Source organism: Aotus nancymaae, unplaced genomic scaffold (genome assembly GCF_030222135.1).
Source record: "Aotus nancymaae isolate 86718 unplaced genomic scaffold, 86718_ANA_hifiasm-v0.15.2.pri h1tg000067l, whole genome shotgun sequence".
NCBI lineage: Eukaryota > Metazoa > Chordata > Mammalia > Primates > Aotidae > Aotus > Aotus nancymaae.
This window is the reverse complement of record NW_026988482.1, coordinates 38,010,163-38,028,735: the sequence shown is the minus strand read 5'-3', so window position 1 is coordinate 38,028,735 and position 18,573 is coordinate 38,010,163. Positions and strand designations below refer to the sequence as shown.

The 18,573-nt window shown below is 36.2% G+C and overlaps 1 protein-coding gene and 1 long non-coding RNA gene across 3 annotated transcripts in view; one reads left to right on the top strand and one right to left on the bottom strand.

Moving 5' to 3' along the window:
• SYNPR (synaptoporin) overlaps positions 1-18,573 on the bottom strand; it is a 343,166-nt gene that overhangs the window by 52,976 nt on the left and 271,617 nt on the right. For both annotated transcript variants that reach the window (XM_021674933.2, XM_021674934.2), the window contains one exon: positions 4,085-4,283. In XM_021674933.2, coding sequence (XP_021530608.1) covers positions 4,085-4,283 — 199 coding nt within the window. The remainder of the gene's footprint in view (positions 1-4,084; positions 4,284-18,573) is intronic.
• LOC135270842 (uncharacterized) overlaps positions 1-18,573 on the top strand; it is a 184,209-nt gene that overhangs the window by 137,311 nt on the left and 28,325 nt on the right. The gene's annotated exons all lie outside the window — the stretch shown is intronic.

The window sequence follows — 18,573 nt, the reverse complement described above, 5'->3', positions numbered from 1 at the left end:
ACAGTGGCCCTTACTTCCCCAGTCACAGCTTCATCGTGGTGGGATTTGAATCGATGTGGTTTGCTATTTGCAGCTACAATGGCATCCTGCTGATCTACATGTAATCTGCCTCTGTGACTCCTATGACTCAGGCTCAGTTTTAAATTAACTTTTATCTGCTAAGTAATGAGCACTTCAGTTTTTTAATATCATACAAGTTTCATCTAGGAGACTTTTCTTTTTTGATTACTAGAATTATCTCTCTCTGTTCCTTCCTCCCACAACATAATGAAACAAAACCTGCCATTGTATTACACAATTCAGGATTTCATCATATCTTGTTTGATGGGAAAGACTGTTTACACAGAGATAAAGCAGCATGCCCTTACAAGATGATTTTATATGAGTAGAATGTGGTTTTATATAACAAAATAGTTTTTTTCCCACTTTATGTGTGAATTAGCTGTATCAACTTCTGTCTAGAAGTCAAGATATTTCCTCAGACTTAAAAATTCTGTTAGAGTGTTTACATGGATCCAGAAATAAATATGCATGTCAGATTTATGGTATATGCATGGCAATCTCTTACATATGCCCATCTGTACATTATGGTGGGGATAAGCCCAAGTTTGGTGACTCTGTTAAAGGTATTTTGAAATCATTTAGACTATTAACTCATATTTGAGATAGAAAAAAATAAACAGTTGCCCAAAGTTTCAAATTGTTACTCTTGTTTTAAGTTAACATATTAAAGTGCTGCACACCTGAACATTTTCTAGTCCCTTCAAACTTAACAAATTTCTAAAAACAGAGAATTTTCCCAGTTACCCTTCAAAATTATTTATTTTAAGGTTCAGATCTCTATAATAGTGATTTGTGAAATTTATTTTATTCACATACTCTCTAAAAGAATATTTAAAAACGATGTCCCTACTTGTATAAAGTTGGCATCTAATTTTGTTTTTATTGAAAAATCAAGTAGTTGCAAAGAATGTAATTTCTGGCATATTGAATGTATTAGGTTGGGCATGGTGGCTTACGTAATCCCAGCATTTTGGGAGGCAGGTGGATCGCTTGAGTCCAGGAGTTCGAGACCGGCCTGGGCAACATGGCAAAATCCTGTCTCTACCAAAAAAATACAAAAAATTAGCTGGACTTGGTGGTTTGTGCCTATAGTCCCAACTACTTGGGAGCTTGGGAGGCTGAGGTGGTAGGATCATTTGAGCCCAGGAGGTGAAGGTTGAGGTGAGCCAAGATTGCTCCACTACCCTCCTGCCTGGGTGACAGTGAGACCCTGTCTCAAAAAAAAAAAAAAAAAAAAAGAAAATATTGATATTTAAAAAGATAATTATTGTATCAATTTTTAAATGTAGCCAATGGAACAGTTACTTGATATTCTGTTATAATTAACAAGTTATTTAACAGGTGGAAATTTTACATCTTCCTTTTGTTCTCTTTGAACTTGTATTTTTATTACACTTCCCTCACAGAATTACAGAATAATATGATTTTTTTTTCTGGAAAGCATATTATCAATTACCCTATCATATTTGTTTGCAACAAAAATACATATATACATTCAAATTAACTGTTTAATTATTTGTGATCCTAAGACTTTAAGTATTAAATTTCTTTTGGTTGACTGACCACTACAAGTCAATTAATGCATAATTGTCCAAAATGACAAAAATGTATTATAAATTTAATATGTAATTATTAAATTTAAAAAGTAGCCAGGTGCAGTGGCTTATGCCTGTAATCCCAGCACTTTGGGAAGCCCAGGTGGGAGGATCACTTGAGTCCAGGAGTTTGAGACCCTGTCTCTGCAAAAAAATATGATGAAACCTTGTCTCTGCAAAAAAATACAAAAATTAGCTAGATGTGGTGGCATGCACCTGTGGTCCCAGCTACTTGAGAGGCTGAGGTGGGACGATCGCCTGAGTCTGGGAGGTGGAGTGAGCTGTGATTATGCCACTGCATGCCAGCCTGGGTGGTAGCATGAGACTGTGCCTTTAAAAAAAAACAGTAAAACTTTTATTGAAAATTTACAATTCTTAGATGAGTGGGCTGTTTTAGTCCATTTTGTATTGCTATAACACAACACCTGAGACTGGACAATTTATAAAGAAAAGAGGTCTATTTAGCACATAGTACTACAGACTGGGAAGTTCAAGATTGGACAGTCACATCTGGTGGCTTGTGGTGAGGGCCTTGTGCCGTGTCAAAACATGGCAGAGAAATGAAAGGGGAACTGGGCATGTGGGAAAAAGGAGAGAGGACAAGGACAAAGTTGTTAGACTCAATTTCTAAGAACCTGCTCTCACAAGAACTAATATAGTCTTAAGAGAACTAATGCAGTCTCTCAAGAAAGACATTAATCCATCTTAGTTATCTAACCAGCTTTAAAAAGCACTGCCTCCCACGCTTCAACATGAGTTTTGATGGGGGATAAACCATATTCAAACCACAGCAGTTATATATATATATATATATATATATATATATATATATATATATATATATATATGTTTATATATATATATATAAATATTATTGATTTATAGACTAGTAAATGATTCAGCATAAATTTCATTTCCATTTTTCCTTTTTTAGATGTAAATGCTGAGAAAACTTCCTTGCATAAATGAGAATGAATGGAGTTTTGTTATAACCATACCATTAATTACTTTATTTTTGAGTTATATGTCCCAGATCACATAGTAACTGGTCACCAAAAATTATTGTTTAATGGCCAATCAACTGATGAGTACTAGAATTTTTTATTTTATTGAAAGCCCCAAAATAGTAAACCTCCTTATATCCAAAAAATTTTATAAGCCATCAGAATCACTCACTTTTGTCAACACCAACACTAATATTTCAATGGTCCCCTTTTCAGTGTCCCAAATGTTTTGTATTATGTAAATGTACTGTGTAGTAAGACTTGAGTTGGTAAATAACAATACTTTTCTTTTGTAAAATGGGAGTTGATTAAGAATGATCACAGCAAAATATTTTCAGGTACAGGGCGTTCTCAGGAAGATAGAGTCTGGGCAAATGGACATGTAAAGGGTGAAATTTAAAATTTATTTCCTAAAATTATCCCTGCTTAGGTACTATCTGAGTACCCCTAGGTGTATGTGTGTCTATGTTTAGAGATGCTGGGCTATATTGATTTTGCTCATATGAGTCCTTGGACCATTGTACAAGGCAACCAGAAGTGGGGTGTAGGGTAAGGAGGTGCTAAGAAAAAGACATAGATAGATATACAGAGGGATGAAGAACTCCATTTTCAAACTAAACCATTATTAATATAAGCCCATCCTATAATATACTAAGGGAATAACATATTTCAAATAAGTACAAGTCACACTATCTAAATAACCAGTTAGAGAAATGGTTGACTAACTCTATAATGCTGGAATTATAAATAAATCTACAGCAAGCATCACTGCTCTTCCTTGATCTCATGAGATTTCTAATCATTTATTTCAGAGGGGTTTCTAGCAAGTCAGGCAATGCTTTCCTAGCCCAGGAGCTCAAGAGATTGACAGACATCATGTTTTTGTTGTAGATTCCAGAGATTTGGATAAAAAAGAATGTGATTTCCTTTCAAACACCTACCTGGAGGACTCAGGTAACTCCAAAGTCCTTCAAGTAAAAGAAATTAGAAGGAACTGAAAAAGTTATTTCAAAAAGAAAACCACTCATTCTCAGCAAACTGACACAAGAACAGAAAATCAAACACCGCATGTTCTCGCTCATAGGCGGGTGTTGAACAATGAGAACACATGGACACAGGGAGGGGAGCATCACACACTGGGGTCTGTGAGGGGGAACTAGGGGATGGGCAGCGAGGGGGTGGGGAGTAGGGGAGGGTTAGCATGGGGAGAAATGCCAGATATAGGTGATGGGGAGGAAGGCAGCAAACTACATTGCCATGTATGTACCTATGCAACAATCTTGTATGTTCTTCACATGTACCCCAAAACCTAAAACACAATAAAATATATATAATATATATATAAAAGAAAGAAATATATATATATATATATATATATATATATATATATATATATATATAAAAGAAAAGAAAACCACTTACAATGAGTGGACCCCGGTTGTTTTCCCGGTATTTGTTCTGGAAGAAAATGTAAACGACAGTGGCGGCCAAAGAGTAGAGGAAGGCGAAGACAGCGACAGTGACGAAGAACTCTGCTGAAGACGAGGAGTCACCAATCAATGCCAGCTTCTGCCGTTCCTTTCCCTCGCAGGTGGGCACCTCAAACGTCACCTGATGCAACCTAAATTGCCAGATTTAAGGAGACATTCTTTAAATGCAACGGAGACAAAAATAGATGGCTTTTGTCTATATCTTCTAAAACAAAATGGGAAGTGATCTGGGAGTTTTAGTGCATGCCTATGTAACATATCATTAAGAAATTCACAGAGATTATAGCTGGAAATCAATATGCAGTTAATCATCATTAAACTGGTTATCACAACGGCTAGCCACTCTAGGTAGAGGGGAGGAGGGAAGGGGAAAGGGAACCTGAAATTGTGATAAATTAGACTACAACATCCCCCTGCTGAAATTCTTCAGTGCTTCCTCTCTTTAACAGGGCTCACCAGGCCTTACCTCAGTGCCCCTAACTGTATCTCCAGCCACTTCCTTTACTGCTCTGTCCTCCATCACCCTGTTCCAACTACATTGACGTGCTTTCTGTTTCTCAGTTACGACAAACACGGTCCTGTCTCCGGGTCTTAGTGTTGACTGTTCCCTTTTCCTAAATCACTGTGTCCCCTGACATTTCCCATGGCTGCCTCCTTGGCATTCAGGCATCATCTTAATATCTCCTGAGAGATGAGAGCCTTTTCTTGCCATTAATCTAAAGGAGCTCCTTTCCTTTAGGCATTTTCTATCACATCACTCTATTTAATGTCATTCACAGCACTCACTACCAGATAAAGGTGTCTTGGTAATGAATTTGATTACTTGTTTATTTTTTTCAGTCTCCACTATCCACTCAACTGTGAATATCATTTCTCTATGATAGTGAGAATCTTGGTTTTCTTTTTCTCTGTGATCCCAAACAACTGGCATTTTTTAAGGCACTCAGTAAACAGTACTTGGATAAATGAATGCACAGTCTTGGTTCTCTAAGATTATTGATAGATCGTAATTTGATTGAACGTTTATAACTTCTATTTTCGTGAGTAAACTCTATCAGGATAGCATTCAGGCTCAATAAATTACTTGATACAGACGAAATAAGATGCTTTGGGCAATACTTTCAGTTCAGTAAATAACATCTAAGGAGGATGTGTTATATCCAATATAGTAGCTCAGGGTGTGAGCTGGAACTACATCGTGAACTATAATATGGCGGCCAAAATTTTTCTTCAGAAATGACAATTAGGGAGGCACTTGCAAAAAGATATGACTGAGGCTTATTTATGATAATAAAGTGCCACTTGGAAAATTATCCATAAAAGTGACAGTGATGATAAAGTCATTCATGAACCTCATAAATTCCAACTTATGCTTAGGAAGTATTTTTCTTACTAAACAAAACTCAATCCCTTTAAAACAGATTTGTTGGAAGCCAGAGCACTCAGGCAAGTGAAAAAAATAAAAGGCATCCCAATAGGAAAACAAGTCAAACTATCTCTTTTCACTGATGATGTAATTTTCTGTCTAGAAAATTCTAAATCATCTGCTAAAAGGCTACTAAAACTGATAAATGATTTTAGTAAGTTTTCAATATAAAATCAGTATACAAAAATCAGTAGCATTTCTATACTCCAATGATGTCCAGGCTGAGTCAAATCAAGAGCACAATCCCATTTACAATAGCCATAAAGAAAATGAAATACCTAGGAATACAGCTAACCAAGGAGGTGAAAGATCTCTACAAGGAGAACTATAAAACTTTACTGAAAGAACTCAGAGATGACACAAATAAATGGGAATACTTTCTATGTTCATGGATTGGAAGAATCAGTATCATTAAAATAGCCCTGTTGCCCAGAGCAACTTACAGATTGAATTCTATTCCTATCAAACTACCAATGTCATTCTTCACAGCATTAGAAAAAACTATTCTAAAATTCATATGGAACCCCAAAAAGAGCCTGAATAGCCAAAACACTCTTAAGCAAAAAGAACAAAGCTGGAGGCATCACAATATCCAACTTCAAACTATACCATAAGGCTAGAGCAGCCAAAACAGCATGGTACTGGTACAAAACAGACTCATAGACTAATTAAACAGAATAAAAAACTCAGAAATAAAACCACACTTAAAACCACCTGATCTTTGACAAGGTTGACACAAACAAGCAATGGAAAAATAACTTCCTATGCAATAAATGGTGCTGGGATAACTGGCTAGCCATATGAAGAATGAAACTGGACCCTTACCTTTCACTATATATAAAAATTAACTCAAGATGGATTACAGATTTAAATGTAAGACTTCAAACTAAATCCTGGGAGAAAACCTAGGAAATACCCTTCTCGACATTATCCTTGGCAAATAACTTTTGGCTAAGTCCCCAAAAGCAAATGCAACAAAAACAAAAATTGACTGAGACTTAATTAAACTGAAGAGTTTCTGCACAGGAAAAGAAATTATGAAAAGAGTAAACAGACAACCTACAGGACAGGAGAAAATATTCACAAATTATGCATCCGACAAAGGTCTAATATCCAGAACCTATGAAGAACTTAACAAGCAAGAAACAACCCCATTAAAAAATGAGCAAAAGTCATAGACACCTCTCAAAAAAAGCCATGGAAGTGGACAAAAAAAAAAAAAAAAAAAAAAAAAAAAACCATGAAAAAAATGCTCATCTTCACTTATCATCAGAGAAATGCAAATCAAAACTACAATAAGCTAACATCTCATACCAGTCAGGATGGCTATTCTTTTAAGGTCAAAACCAACAGATGCTGACAAGGCTGCAGAGACAAGGGAACACTTATGGACTGTTGCTGGGAAAGTAAATTAGTTCAGCCACCACAGAAAGCACTTCGGAGATTTCTCAAAGCACTTAAAACAGAGCTACCATTTCACCCAGCAATCCCATTATTGGGTATATATCCAAAGGAAAATAGATCATCATACTAAAAAGACTCATGCATTTGCATGTTCATGGACATGCTGCTCAAAATAGCACGGACATAGAATCAACTTAGGTGCCCATCAATGATTGATTACATAAAGAAAATGTGGTACATGTATGCCATGGAATACTATATAGCTATAAAAAGAAAATGAAATTATATCCTTTGCAGTAACATGAATGGAGGTGGAGGCCATAATCCAAAGCAAACTAAGGCAGGGACAGAAAACCAAATATGCATGTTCTTACTTGTTAGTGGGAGCTAAACATGAAGCACACATGGACATACACACGGGAACAACAGACACTGTGGAGTACTAGAGTGTGGAGGGAAGAGGATATGGGTTGAAAAACTACCTACTGGGTACTATGCTCACTACCTGGGTGCAATAGTCCCATGTAACACGCCTGCATGTGTAGCCCCATATCTAAAATAAAAGTTGCATTAGAAAAAAGAAACCAGATTTGTTGTGCACATCCTCTTCCAATTAAGATAATAATGATAATAACATAATAATAGCAATGAACATATTGGGGCCTTTCTTATGGGCCAGATATTGTGTTTTGTGTACATTATTTAATACCCACAAGGCACTATGAGAGAGGCCTTTTATTTCCCTCACCCTCTTTGCAAATGGGAAAAATAAGGCTTAGAAAGATTAAGTAATTCATTCTAAGCCACATAGTTAGTAAATGTCAGTCCAGGGATTTAAATCTGCATCTGACTCCAGAGCTTCATTTTAAAACTTCTACATTGACTTGTTTATGTTAAATAATGAGGACATTAACTGGGATGAATTTTTTTAAAAGTGAAGCTCATGGACCACTGGCATTACAATCACTAAGGACTATGTTAAAAATATGTATTCCTGGGCCCCATCTCAGATCTACTGAATCAAAAGCTCTAGGAGTATGCGTAGCTCACAGCTAAAGCAGGAAAATCCAGTCCCCTAAGTTATTTCTCAAGTCCATTTGGTTTTGCTTGTGTATATTGCACTTTCCCACAAAAAGCCTTTTGTCTTAACAAACAAAGGTGTACAGCTCCAACATAATTCAGGACAACGGAAGCATTCATTATGGTTATATTGTAAAGCCCCTTTCCTACCTTGCCAGTGATACTAGAATGTTCCTTAACAGTTTTGTCTGTTGAAATACTGAAAAATGAAATGAATTTAAAAGGTAATCACGTCAATGATTCTGACACAGGTGATTTTCAGATAACGCACACTTTTTCCCATTATTTAAAAAAATGTGGCATTGACTGTACACACTTTCAACAACTTTATAGCTCACATAATGGCTAGATGCCGGGGCTAGAGTGGGGTATAAAGAGATGGAATGGCACCTGTCCATGTTAAAGTTCAGAGAGAAAAGACAGGTTTTCTGAGAGGAACCCTAGGCTAGTCTGAGGATGGGGTAGCCAAGGTAAGATGTCCTATGGAAGTGATTTTTAGGCTGCAGCTTTAAAGATAATAGAAGTTACCCAGATCAAAAGTTAAGAAAGAAAGCACAATGAGATACTACTTCATATCCACTAGGGTGGCTATAAAAAGAAAGATTATAAGATTGGAATAACAAGTGTTGGTAAGGATGTAGAGAAATTGGAAGTTTTAAACATTGCTGGTGGGAATGTAAAATGATGCAGCCACTTTGTAAAACAGTCTGGCAGTTCTTTAGGTAGTTAAATATAGAGTTGTCATATGATTCTACTCCAGCAATTCCACTCCTAGATACATTCCCAAGAGAAATAACATTTGTCTACACAAAAACTTGTACAAGAGTGTTCATTACAGCATTATTCTTAATAGCAAAACAGGAAAAATAGCTGAAATGCCTATTAACTGATGAAAGAATAAATAAGATGTAGTTTCATACAACAGAATATTATTTGTCAATAAAAATATAGTGATATATGCTACATCATGGATAAACCTTGAAAACATTATGCTCAGTGAAAGAAGCTAGTCACAAAAGACCACATATTCTATGATTCTATTTCTATAAAATGTTTAGAATAGGTAAATCTATGGAGAAAAAAGCAAGTTAGTGTTTGCTTAGGATGATGGGGGGATGGGAGAATTGGGGATAATGACTAAATCGTGTAGGATGACTTTTTGGGACAGTGACAGTGTTCTAGAATGGACTGTAGTGATGAACACACAATTCTCTGAACACACTAAAAGCCATTGAATTGTACAGTTTAAATGGACAAATTGTATGATATGTGAGTTATGTCTCAATAAAGCTTAGACAACAGGCAAGAACATGTACCAAGCTCCTGCTTAGGCAAAAGGCATAGCACATGGGGGAATAAAATGTGGCTTGGGAAACTGGAAGATGATAGCAAAGGGAATGAGGGTGCAGGGGAGATGGAAAAGTAGCTGGGGTCCCCCATTATGGGGCCTTGTTGGCCATGTGGCCAAATTATAGGTTTTGGCCTTACTCTTGAGACAAAGATTAGATCCTTCTTAGAATACACAGTATGTAAAACAAAAAACATGTTACCTGTTGGAATTATCTGCACCTGATATTTTCCAGTTGCCAGGCTGCACCCCAGGATCAGCATGTCTCCAATCCACCTGATCCTTCAGCTGATATGCACAAACTAGGTTTGCAATTTTTGTGTGAGGTGGAAACAGTTTGGAGGGAGAGACTAAAATATTTTTTAAAATATGCAGTCAGCTGAATAGCAGTATTTTCCTCATTGCTGACTTACTGTGTTGACTTATAGAAATTGTTAATTGTGCTTATCTGTATAAGGCAAAAAAATTACTGAAAGATCTCATTAATACTGATGATATATAGCTGGGTATTTGGCCTACTGCTAGCCATACTGGGGTAAAATAAATGAATAAATACATACATATATGTATGTATGTATTTATATCTATGTATGTATCTATACATATACCTTGCTTAAAAGAACTTATATGTATATAAAATTTTATAAGTTCTTTAAAGCAAGTTATATATGTATAAATACATATTTATATATTATATATAAGATTTTTAAGCAACAGTTATATATATGTATAAGTACATATTATGTTTTATATTTTGGGGGAAGTGCATAGTCAGCAAGTATTTTTCAGCTGTAATAACTTTGGAAGCACATATTCATTCAGAAGCTAAGCAAGGAAAAAACTTTCTAAAAAGAGCATGTCATTCGACAGAATCTGGAAGCTGATGGGACACCTCTGATCTTGTGAGGAACTAGTCAGGGAGCAATTGCTGAAGCTGCAAAAGGTGCCAAATTCAATTTGTTGATTTCAAATGTATAATTCTCTTCTTGGCTTGCCTGACCCAATCAAGAGGTAATTGAATTTCGTTCGGTTTTACCGCATTGTGTCTATCAATAAAGGTCTCCATTTTAGAGTGGTTTCTTTAAAAAAAAAATTGTACCAATGCTTAAATAGAGTCATTTAAAACATTTCACTGATGCTGCAAATAAGTTAAAGAAATTACTGAGACCCCACAGTTTTTAGTTATGTTTGTAGGGCCTGGAATAGCATTAAATGTAACTATCCTTTCAGGAGACTGGAGGAAGACAAGTTGGCATTGCTTTATTGATAGAAATATTTGTAATATGAACCACCAACATTTTTCAACCTAGGCATTATGCTAGGTTCTTTACCTACTTTTATCTCATTTAACACTCATAACAACTCTCTTCAGTAGGTAGGACTGCTATTGCCATTTTACAGAAGAGGAAACTGAGGCTTGGAAAGGATAATGACTTTGCCTTAGGTCATGTGGCTAGAAAATGGCAGAGATGAGTTAGGAATGTAAGCAGAGAAGGAGCCTACACTGGCAACTATTGCGCATGTCTGCCTCTCTGCTTTAAAAATTACAGCATCCTTAGATTTCCAGCTGAATATTTGATCACCAATGGCCCAAGCCAGCTTTCCCGTGCCATCTCATCTAATGGTAGACTGATAGTCTATACTGAATAGCAATCTAAACCAATGTTTGTTCTGCTACTACCTTGAAGTATGTGAATTAAGCATTGTACATGGTATCCAGCAATGATAGAGTTGAATCCCTATGGATTGACTGATAGAGAGCCATTAAAAACTTGCTAATTTCCAAATCTTGTCCAGGGTTATTCTAAGCCTCAGGAACAAGTAAACGGTAAATGAACCTGACTATTTCATGTTGTGAAATTGTGATAATTGTGGTATGATTTTTTAAACAGAAAGTGAGACATTAGGTAAAACAAAGCACAGATTTATCTTTAGGTAGCACTGTACCATTATGGTCATCCAATAATAAAACCTTTGAAATTATTGACAAAACCTTTCAGTGGGTGTGGAAGAAAACAGGACTAAAGCTCCTATCAATACATTTGGCGGTGGTTCAGTACAAGACAGAAATGACATGTCCCAAGGGCAGGGATCCAGCTCAGGATCAAATGTGGGAGGTGTTAAGGTGTCGGGGGAGCAGGCTGCCGTCATTGAATTTCTGATAGCTGGAATTCAAGATCAGAGGGCAACTGGCAAATTGTGGTGCTGAGCATGTTTTCTCTTTACCTGATTATTTCTTATAGGCCCTGTTTCAATCCTGTTTGCCAGTCAACAGAAACTTTAATCCTTTTGTTCCATTTTTATCTCTCTTTTCCCAATATGAAATATTGGCACTTACCTGCTTTTAGATTGCCTTGTCTTTAGCTAGCCATATGTCTGTGTGTATGTGTAATAAGTGTGTTTGTCTGTGCATTTACAGATACATACACTCTTACTCAGCTTTTATGATTCACAACATAAATCACTACAAAATTGTAAGAATTTACATAGCACTTTAACACACAGCATCTCATTTTTCCCCCCAGTAACTTCCACCATTGTGCAGATAGGGAAGTTGGAGCTCAGCTATCTCAAAAGAATCACTAAAGATCACCTGTTGGCACAGAGTAGTGGCAAACTTAGAACTCAGGCTTTTTGATTCCAGCTCTTAGTTGTTTCACTTATGACCCAAATTTCATTTCCAAGTTTTCCAAGCCACTGACTTCTCCATTATACTCAAGTTTTTCATTCATTCAGTAGAGATTTGTGGAACTTCATGTGCTAGTCATTAGACATAGATGGGGAGACAATGAACTATGGGGTATGAGAGTGGGGATTAGCTGGAAGGTTGAAAAAGACACATCCTTCTCTGTTTTTCACTTCCACTGGTTTTCTTACTGTACCCAAAGCATGGTATTTGGCGATGCTATTTAGAATGATGATGGTGATTTAACTTCTACTACTGGATGCCAATCAATGATTGACATTTATTGAGCATATACTAGGCCAGGCACCGTGCCAAATATTTTCATATATTATCTCACTGAAATGCTCAAATTTGATCAAGTGGTTACTATTAACTTATTGCACATTAATTGTAGGAGCAAGGAGACTTTTTGAAGGCCCTGAAATGGAGTCTATATGACCCCAAAGCTCTTGCACTTAACCTCCCATGCTATATATATATATATGCAATGCTATCAATTGTTTGTAGCAATCACATATTTCCTGACTTCTTGCACCATTGAGGGCTTTTCTCATGGTCTTCTAGCAACTGACTCTCACTTGTTACTTTCAGTCCTTTCTCCATAGGACAGTTGTCATAGGATGAATGTATAGGAACTGTGGTCATTTGTTTCACTGCTCCACTGGCTATGGGTGATTTCAAAGAGGGTCTAAAAACTCACGTTGATTGGAACAAGATTTTGCTTTATGCCACCAGCACCTCACAAGGCACATTTTTATGCTGTCATCAAAATCTGGGCAGAGAGTCTGCCTTCCCAGAGTCTTGGGTTTAGGATTTATTTGGAGTAGAAAAGGCAGACAAATTCAAAGTCAGGATTGAAAACAAGCCTGGGAAATATGCACATCATGGTGAGAACTGAGGGAAGGCTCCAGCAATTGGACTCAGGTTGCTTAAATTAAGAAAAAGTTTGAAGTTTGCAGTTTGCAAAGGGGAAATAGAGAAAGTGGATCTGAAACGTAAGACTCACTCGTGGAAGGTGACAAGGATCAAAGTACCTAGGATGACTTTATTGAGAGAAAGGGTCATTACTAGAATCTAACCAACATCAAAGAAAGCAGAAATATAAAACAATCTAGTACACACACATTTTTCCAGGAGAGCCTCAGGGATTCTAATGATGCTATTTGTTTCCAGGAAGGTCAGTGGACATTGAGATGGCTATACCTACATTCCCATATGCCAGACTCAAGAGATGAATTCCATATCTTTAGGTAAATGGCATTTTCCAGGCAGCCAGAATCATGTTCCCAGACATTTCTTGCTTAACCTTGGTTGAATCAAAAAGAGTTTCATCTCCAAGGCTTGCAACAATAGCATGTATGTGCTAAAAGTGTTTTCTTTAAAAAGAAAAAAACCTAAGTGAAACATAAAGTGCTATACTTCTGCTTTTCCAACGTAACAGAGGCATTTCTCTTTGATGGTTATGCTTTAAGTGTCTTAAAGTTTATTGTCTCCATAGAAGGAACTTTTTTTTTTCATAAGAGGAAATTTTCATTACTTTTCGTCCTTACCACTTTACCTGTAGAGACGATGACTTTTTATTTTAAGGAGAGTAATAATAAATATCGAGCTGTTTAGGGAGTAAGCTAGACACTGGAAGATGCAATCAAGATTACCACGAAAAATGCTCTTTTCTACACTATTAATTGTACTCATAATGTGAAGATAAGGCTGGAAAATTACTGTTCTCCCCTCCCTCCCAGCATGTAACTACCATTTCCATGTGCCAGAAAGATATTTATTCAATTTATTGAAAGTGTATTGTGCTTTTAAGAAGGATCTTTTCATATTTCACTCCTCTCTGCAGTTCAGATTTATGCAGAAAGACTTTTCAACATGAAACTGTGGACTCCAAGGTGATTAAAAAGGAATGGTTTTTAAAGGCCAAGGCATGATCTAGAGTAAAAGGGAAGTAAAACTCTATGAAACCCTTACAATAACTTGCAAAGAGGCATTGCTGTGCTCACTAAGCTATGATTTATTAATTTTAGCTTCTTCAAATAGAATTTGAGTAATAGAGAACTCAGACTGCCTCCACGTTGTCAAATTAAAATAGATAATGAGGTCGTTATCTGTATATTTCAGGGAAAATCCTTTCTTCTCTGCTTTGCTTTTCCTGAGCTATGGTATTCTACCCAAGTGAATTATGAAACAAAAACAGTCCTAGAGTTGATTTAAAAATTTTTTGAATGTCCAGTTAACAACTGCTTATTCATCTATTTTATTTGGTAAGTATAAAAATGTATCAGGAATGAACAATTTAAAGTCTTTGATTAAAAGATATTTACAACATTTAGAAACATACAGGTAACATAGAGGAAGGTGGCAGAACTCTGACCTTTTGTTCAGAATTAAGGTCAAATTGATTGTAATAATTAATTCAGTCAAAACGTGTCATTTATAAAAATTTAACCAATATAGGAATGTTTACAGGAGGAAAAGGTAAAGTTCCCCATAATTTAATCCCCAATATTAACAACTTAAAACATTAAAATTAAACACAAAAATTACCTAATAATATGACCTGTACATGTCTTACTTTTTCAAGGAGGATCTACCTTATTTTTTTTTAACAGTCATATGACATATGTACAGGATTATGAATTATCATATTGTACTGTTCTGTATGTTAGGTAGTCAAGGTTCTATAATAATTTTCTCCCATCCAAGTACTACACAGGCCTGACCCTGTTTAGCTTCTGAGATCAGACAAGATCGGGCATGTTCAGGGTGGTATGGCCATAGACTATAATAATTTTCTAAATAGCCTCACACTGGTGGATATTTTAAATTTATATACTCTGGGTCATGCTACATAACTTCTGTTAGATTCTTATTAGGTTTTGTAACTCCCAAAATGTTCTGATTTACTACACCTCATCACTTTGGTGACCTAGTGCTGAAAATGCAAATAAGATCTGGATTCTAAAGTTTTCATTCAGACTGTTTTACATTTTGTTCAACATGATAAAACCAGCGACACTTCCTCTGCCTGCCCATTACGTACCTCTTCTACTCTCATACCCAGGGACAACATAGTAAAAAATATTCCAGTATTAGTCCCAGCAATGAAATGTAATTTCCAGCACCCTTCTTCACTTCTATTTGTCTCCATTTTGTATCCAATAGAACATTACCCTTTTACATATTTCTTTTTCCTAAATCAAAGGCAATATAAAGCATCTCTGTCAATATTCAGCTATGTGACATTGCATGAGTCTCATGCATTTCTGAGTTTCATATTTCTCATCTGCAAAATGGAAGAAAAAAAGCACCATATTCATAGGATTTGTGTGTGTGTGAGGTTTGAATGAGATAATGGAGTATATTGTACTTGTCATGGTGCTTGAATGTAATTGACAACTGCAGGTGCTATAAATATGTGAGCTGCAAGGAGTTCCAAAAGTTCAAAATTAAAGGTGTAAGTCTGATTACTAAAGTTGATTTAAAAAATCCAAACTCTTTCAGAGAGTAGATTTTAAAGAACTGGAAACAGGCATATTCTATTACTATACAATTCTGTCAAAAAGTCTTCCAATCAAGCAGTTATTAGGTCATTTTCTGTTGTTGCTTACTGTCATTTCATTCTTCATGTAAAACTGGCATTGCTAAATGCTCAGGATAGGCAGCTTAACAGAACTCTTGCTGGGTAGGAAATTCAACATATATGTCAGATTATAATGAAATAAATAGTAATCGTTTATGCATATAGAACAAAATACAATCTCCTTTAAACCACTCTGAAAAGCTATTATCCTGTCAAGAGGCTTTGGAATTATAAATGTCCAATTCTTTAGTTATTAATATCACCATAAATAAACCTTATTTGAAAAAAAAAATCTAAGACACAAGAAAACATTGTACATTTTATTTAACTAGGAAGTTTGTTAAACATACTTATCAGCTGGGGATAGGAAAACTACCCTTTATCGTCAGCACATATAATGTCACCCATATCTCCAATGCTTTGCAGGTGACTGAGAAATTAATCACACAATTTTCAAGCTGCATTTGTAACATAACATGTAAGAATTCATTTCTTGCACAGCAACCAGAAATCTTTTAAAAGCATAAATCAGCATGCCATTCCTCTGTGTAGAACTGTTCTCCAGTGGTTTCCTCTTGCACTTAATCATATTCAAACCCCTTAACATGGCCCACAACGACCAGCATCAACTAGAGCATGGCCATTTGTTTGCTACCATCATGCCCACTTGCTTCTTTCTCTCACTAGAATTACCCCGCCCCCTGCCCCTCATTCTCAAGGTCTTTGGATTAACCCCATATTGTCCATGGCCGGCTTCATAGGGGGAGGTGAGGTTTAGTGAAGTAAATTCTAGAGAGAGAAGAGCTATGAGTCAAGTACAGTGTCTAGGGCATTGAGGAAGGCTGGGGGAGGAGGGCTGCTTATCCAAGCCAATGTCCTGAACTTCTTTCTCCAAATAAATTATCCCAATTTGGACACTTCAATGAAATGCAGTTTTATACAAAGTCTAGCAAGGGTTTGACTGGAAAGACTGAACTTTTAAATGAGGTCAGTGACACTAATCTATTCACAGGAGGATCAAAAAAAGTCTTTACACAAGAAAATGGTATTTAATTATTGGAAAGGTCTCAAAAGAAAAACCAAAACCAAAAAAATCGAAACAGTAAGCAACTCCTTTCATTTACAGATTAAGATCCATCTTCTATTGATATTTTTCCTCTTAACAGAGTATTTAAATAGAACAGAAACTAAATTAACTTCCTCTCCTGATAATTAAAAATCAATGTCTAAATCATGTGACCACATGTTATAAATAAGTCTTACAAGTAATTTAATATTCAATAATTTTGTTTGGCTTCCTAGAAATTCTTAATGCTTCTGACAGCTCCAAATCAGAGATCCTCAAACTGTAGTTTGGAATGTTTAAAACTCTTTTAAGGGATCCAATAAATGCTATCCAAACTAAAACTGCCTAGACATTCTCTATTCAGCTGATTGTCCATGGCTGACTCAGAAAGGAGCTCTATCTCAAGTTATAAATGCTCATTGGTCTTTGACCATTTTACTTCTACACGTTGCTCAGGCTAGAGGTAGGAAAATTGAAGTCAGACTTAGATGGCCCACTGGGGTGATTACCCAGGACAAACATTACCTCTCCATCCTTTATCTCATTCCTAAAGGGGAGTCAGAGACTGAGGCTTAAATATTGGGAATTTGCAACATGAAATCTGCAAGCAGTGTTATTTATCTTAGTATCTCCCATGAAGTGGGCATCTGATGTTTTTGCTTACCTGGAATGTATTGTTTATTTTCTGAACGGTTTCTTGCTTTTCAGGTTTGAACTTGAGAACTAGATCTCATCAATTATGTTTTATCCACTGGGCTTGAGCATCTAAGGCACATATACTGAATTCTATGCCAGCATAATGAGGCCAATATTAACATGGGGATAAAGAGACAGAAAGAGATTCTGATTTCTAATTGTGTCTCTAGCACCTACCACAGTGACTGGCACATGTAGGTGCTCAAAATTTTTATTGATTCAGTTGACTTTCACCTAGTTTCTTTATGAGTGACTGGAGCATCTCAGATAAAACAATGGCTCATATAACTCTTATTTGGAATAATCATCAGCTGCAGAAACACTCACTGGCACCTCAAAGTTTGATAAAATCCATTTCTTCTTGGTCTTTCCTCTCTTTTTGCTGCTACCTTGTACCACTTTTCTAGCTTGTTATTTTCATCCCAAGTCCCCTCTTGAGAAGACACTTGTTTTATATCAGGACACTGGATATATTACATGACTGAAAAGCCTTCTTTTGTGAAATTAATTTTAGTTTTGCATATTCTATGTTTAGCTTCTCTGGGCTCCTAAACCTTGTGAAATTTCACATGTGGGCAGCCTATGCCAATATTCGTAGTCTAGATTTCAGGCCAAGCAACATGAACTGAAGAAAACTAATCGAGTAAATGGGAAGAACGAATTTTATAAAAAGAGGATTATAACTAGCAGCATTTAGTACTCAGTAGATTGGCTCCTTTAATCAAAGAAAAAATTCACCCTAAGATTTCCATCTTAAATCTATGTAACTATTCCAGAATTCCCCCTACTATTCAGTGGGTCTGATGGCCTGTGATAACTCAGGTCAATAGAAAGAACTGGTGCATTTTCGTGTCCTGCAGAATGACTAGGGCCGATAGATTGTAATTCAGAACCTCTGGTTGGTTAAGTCTTATAAGAAGCCATGTGAAGAAAATAAAATTTGGTTACCTAATCAAACTCTCTTCTACCATGTGCAGTTGGAGGAATTTCTTCTGAGAAATTTGAAGTAAGATGTGTCTCCTATTTATTGTCAAGATTGAATTCAAGAGGTTAAAAAAAAGAAAAGAATTAGCTGTACACTGGCTGTCCCTTTCTTAAAGCTGCCTGCCTCTGCTTGGTTTTATACTTT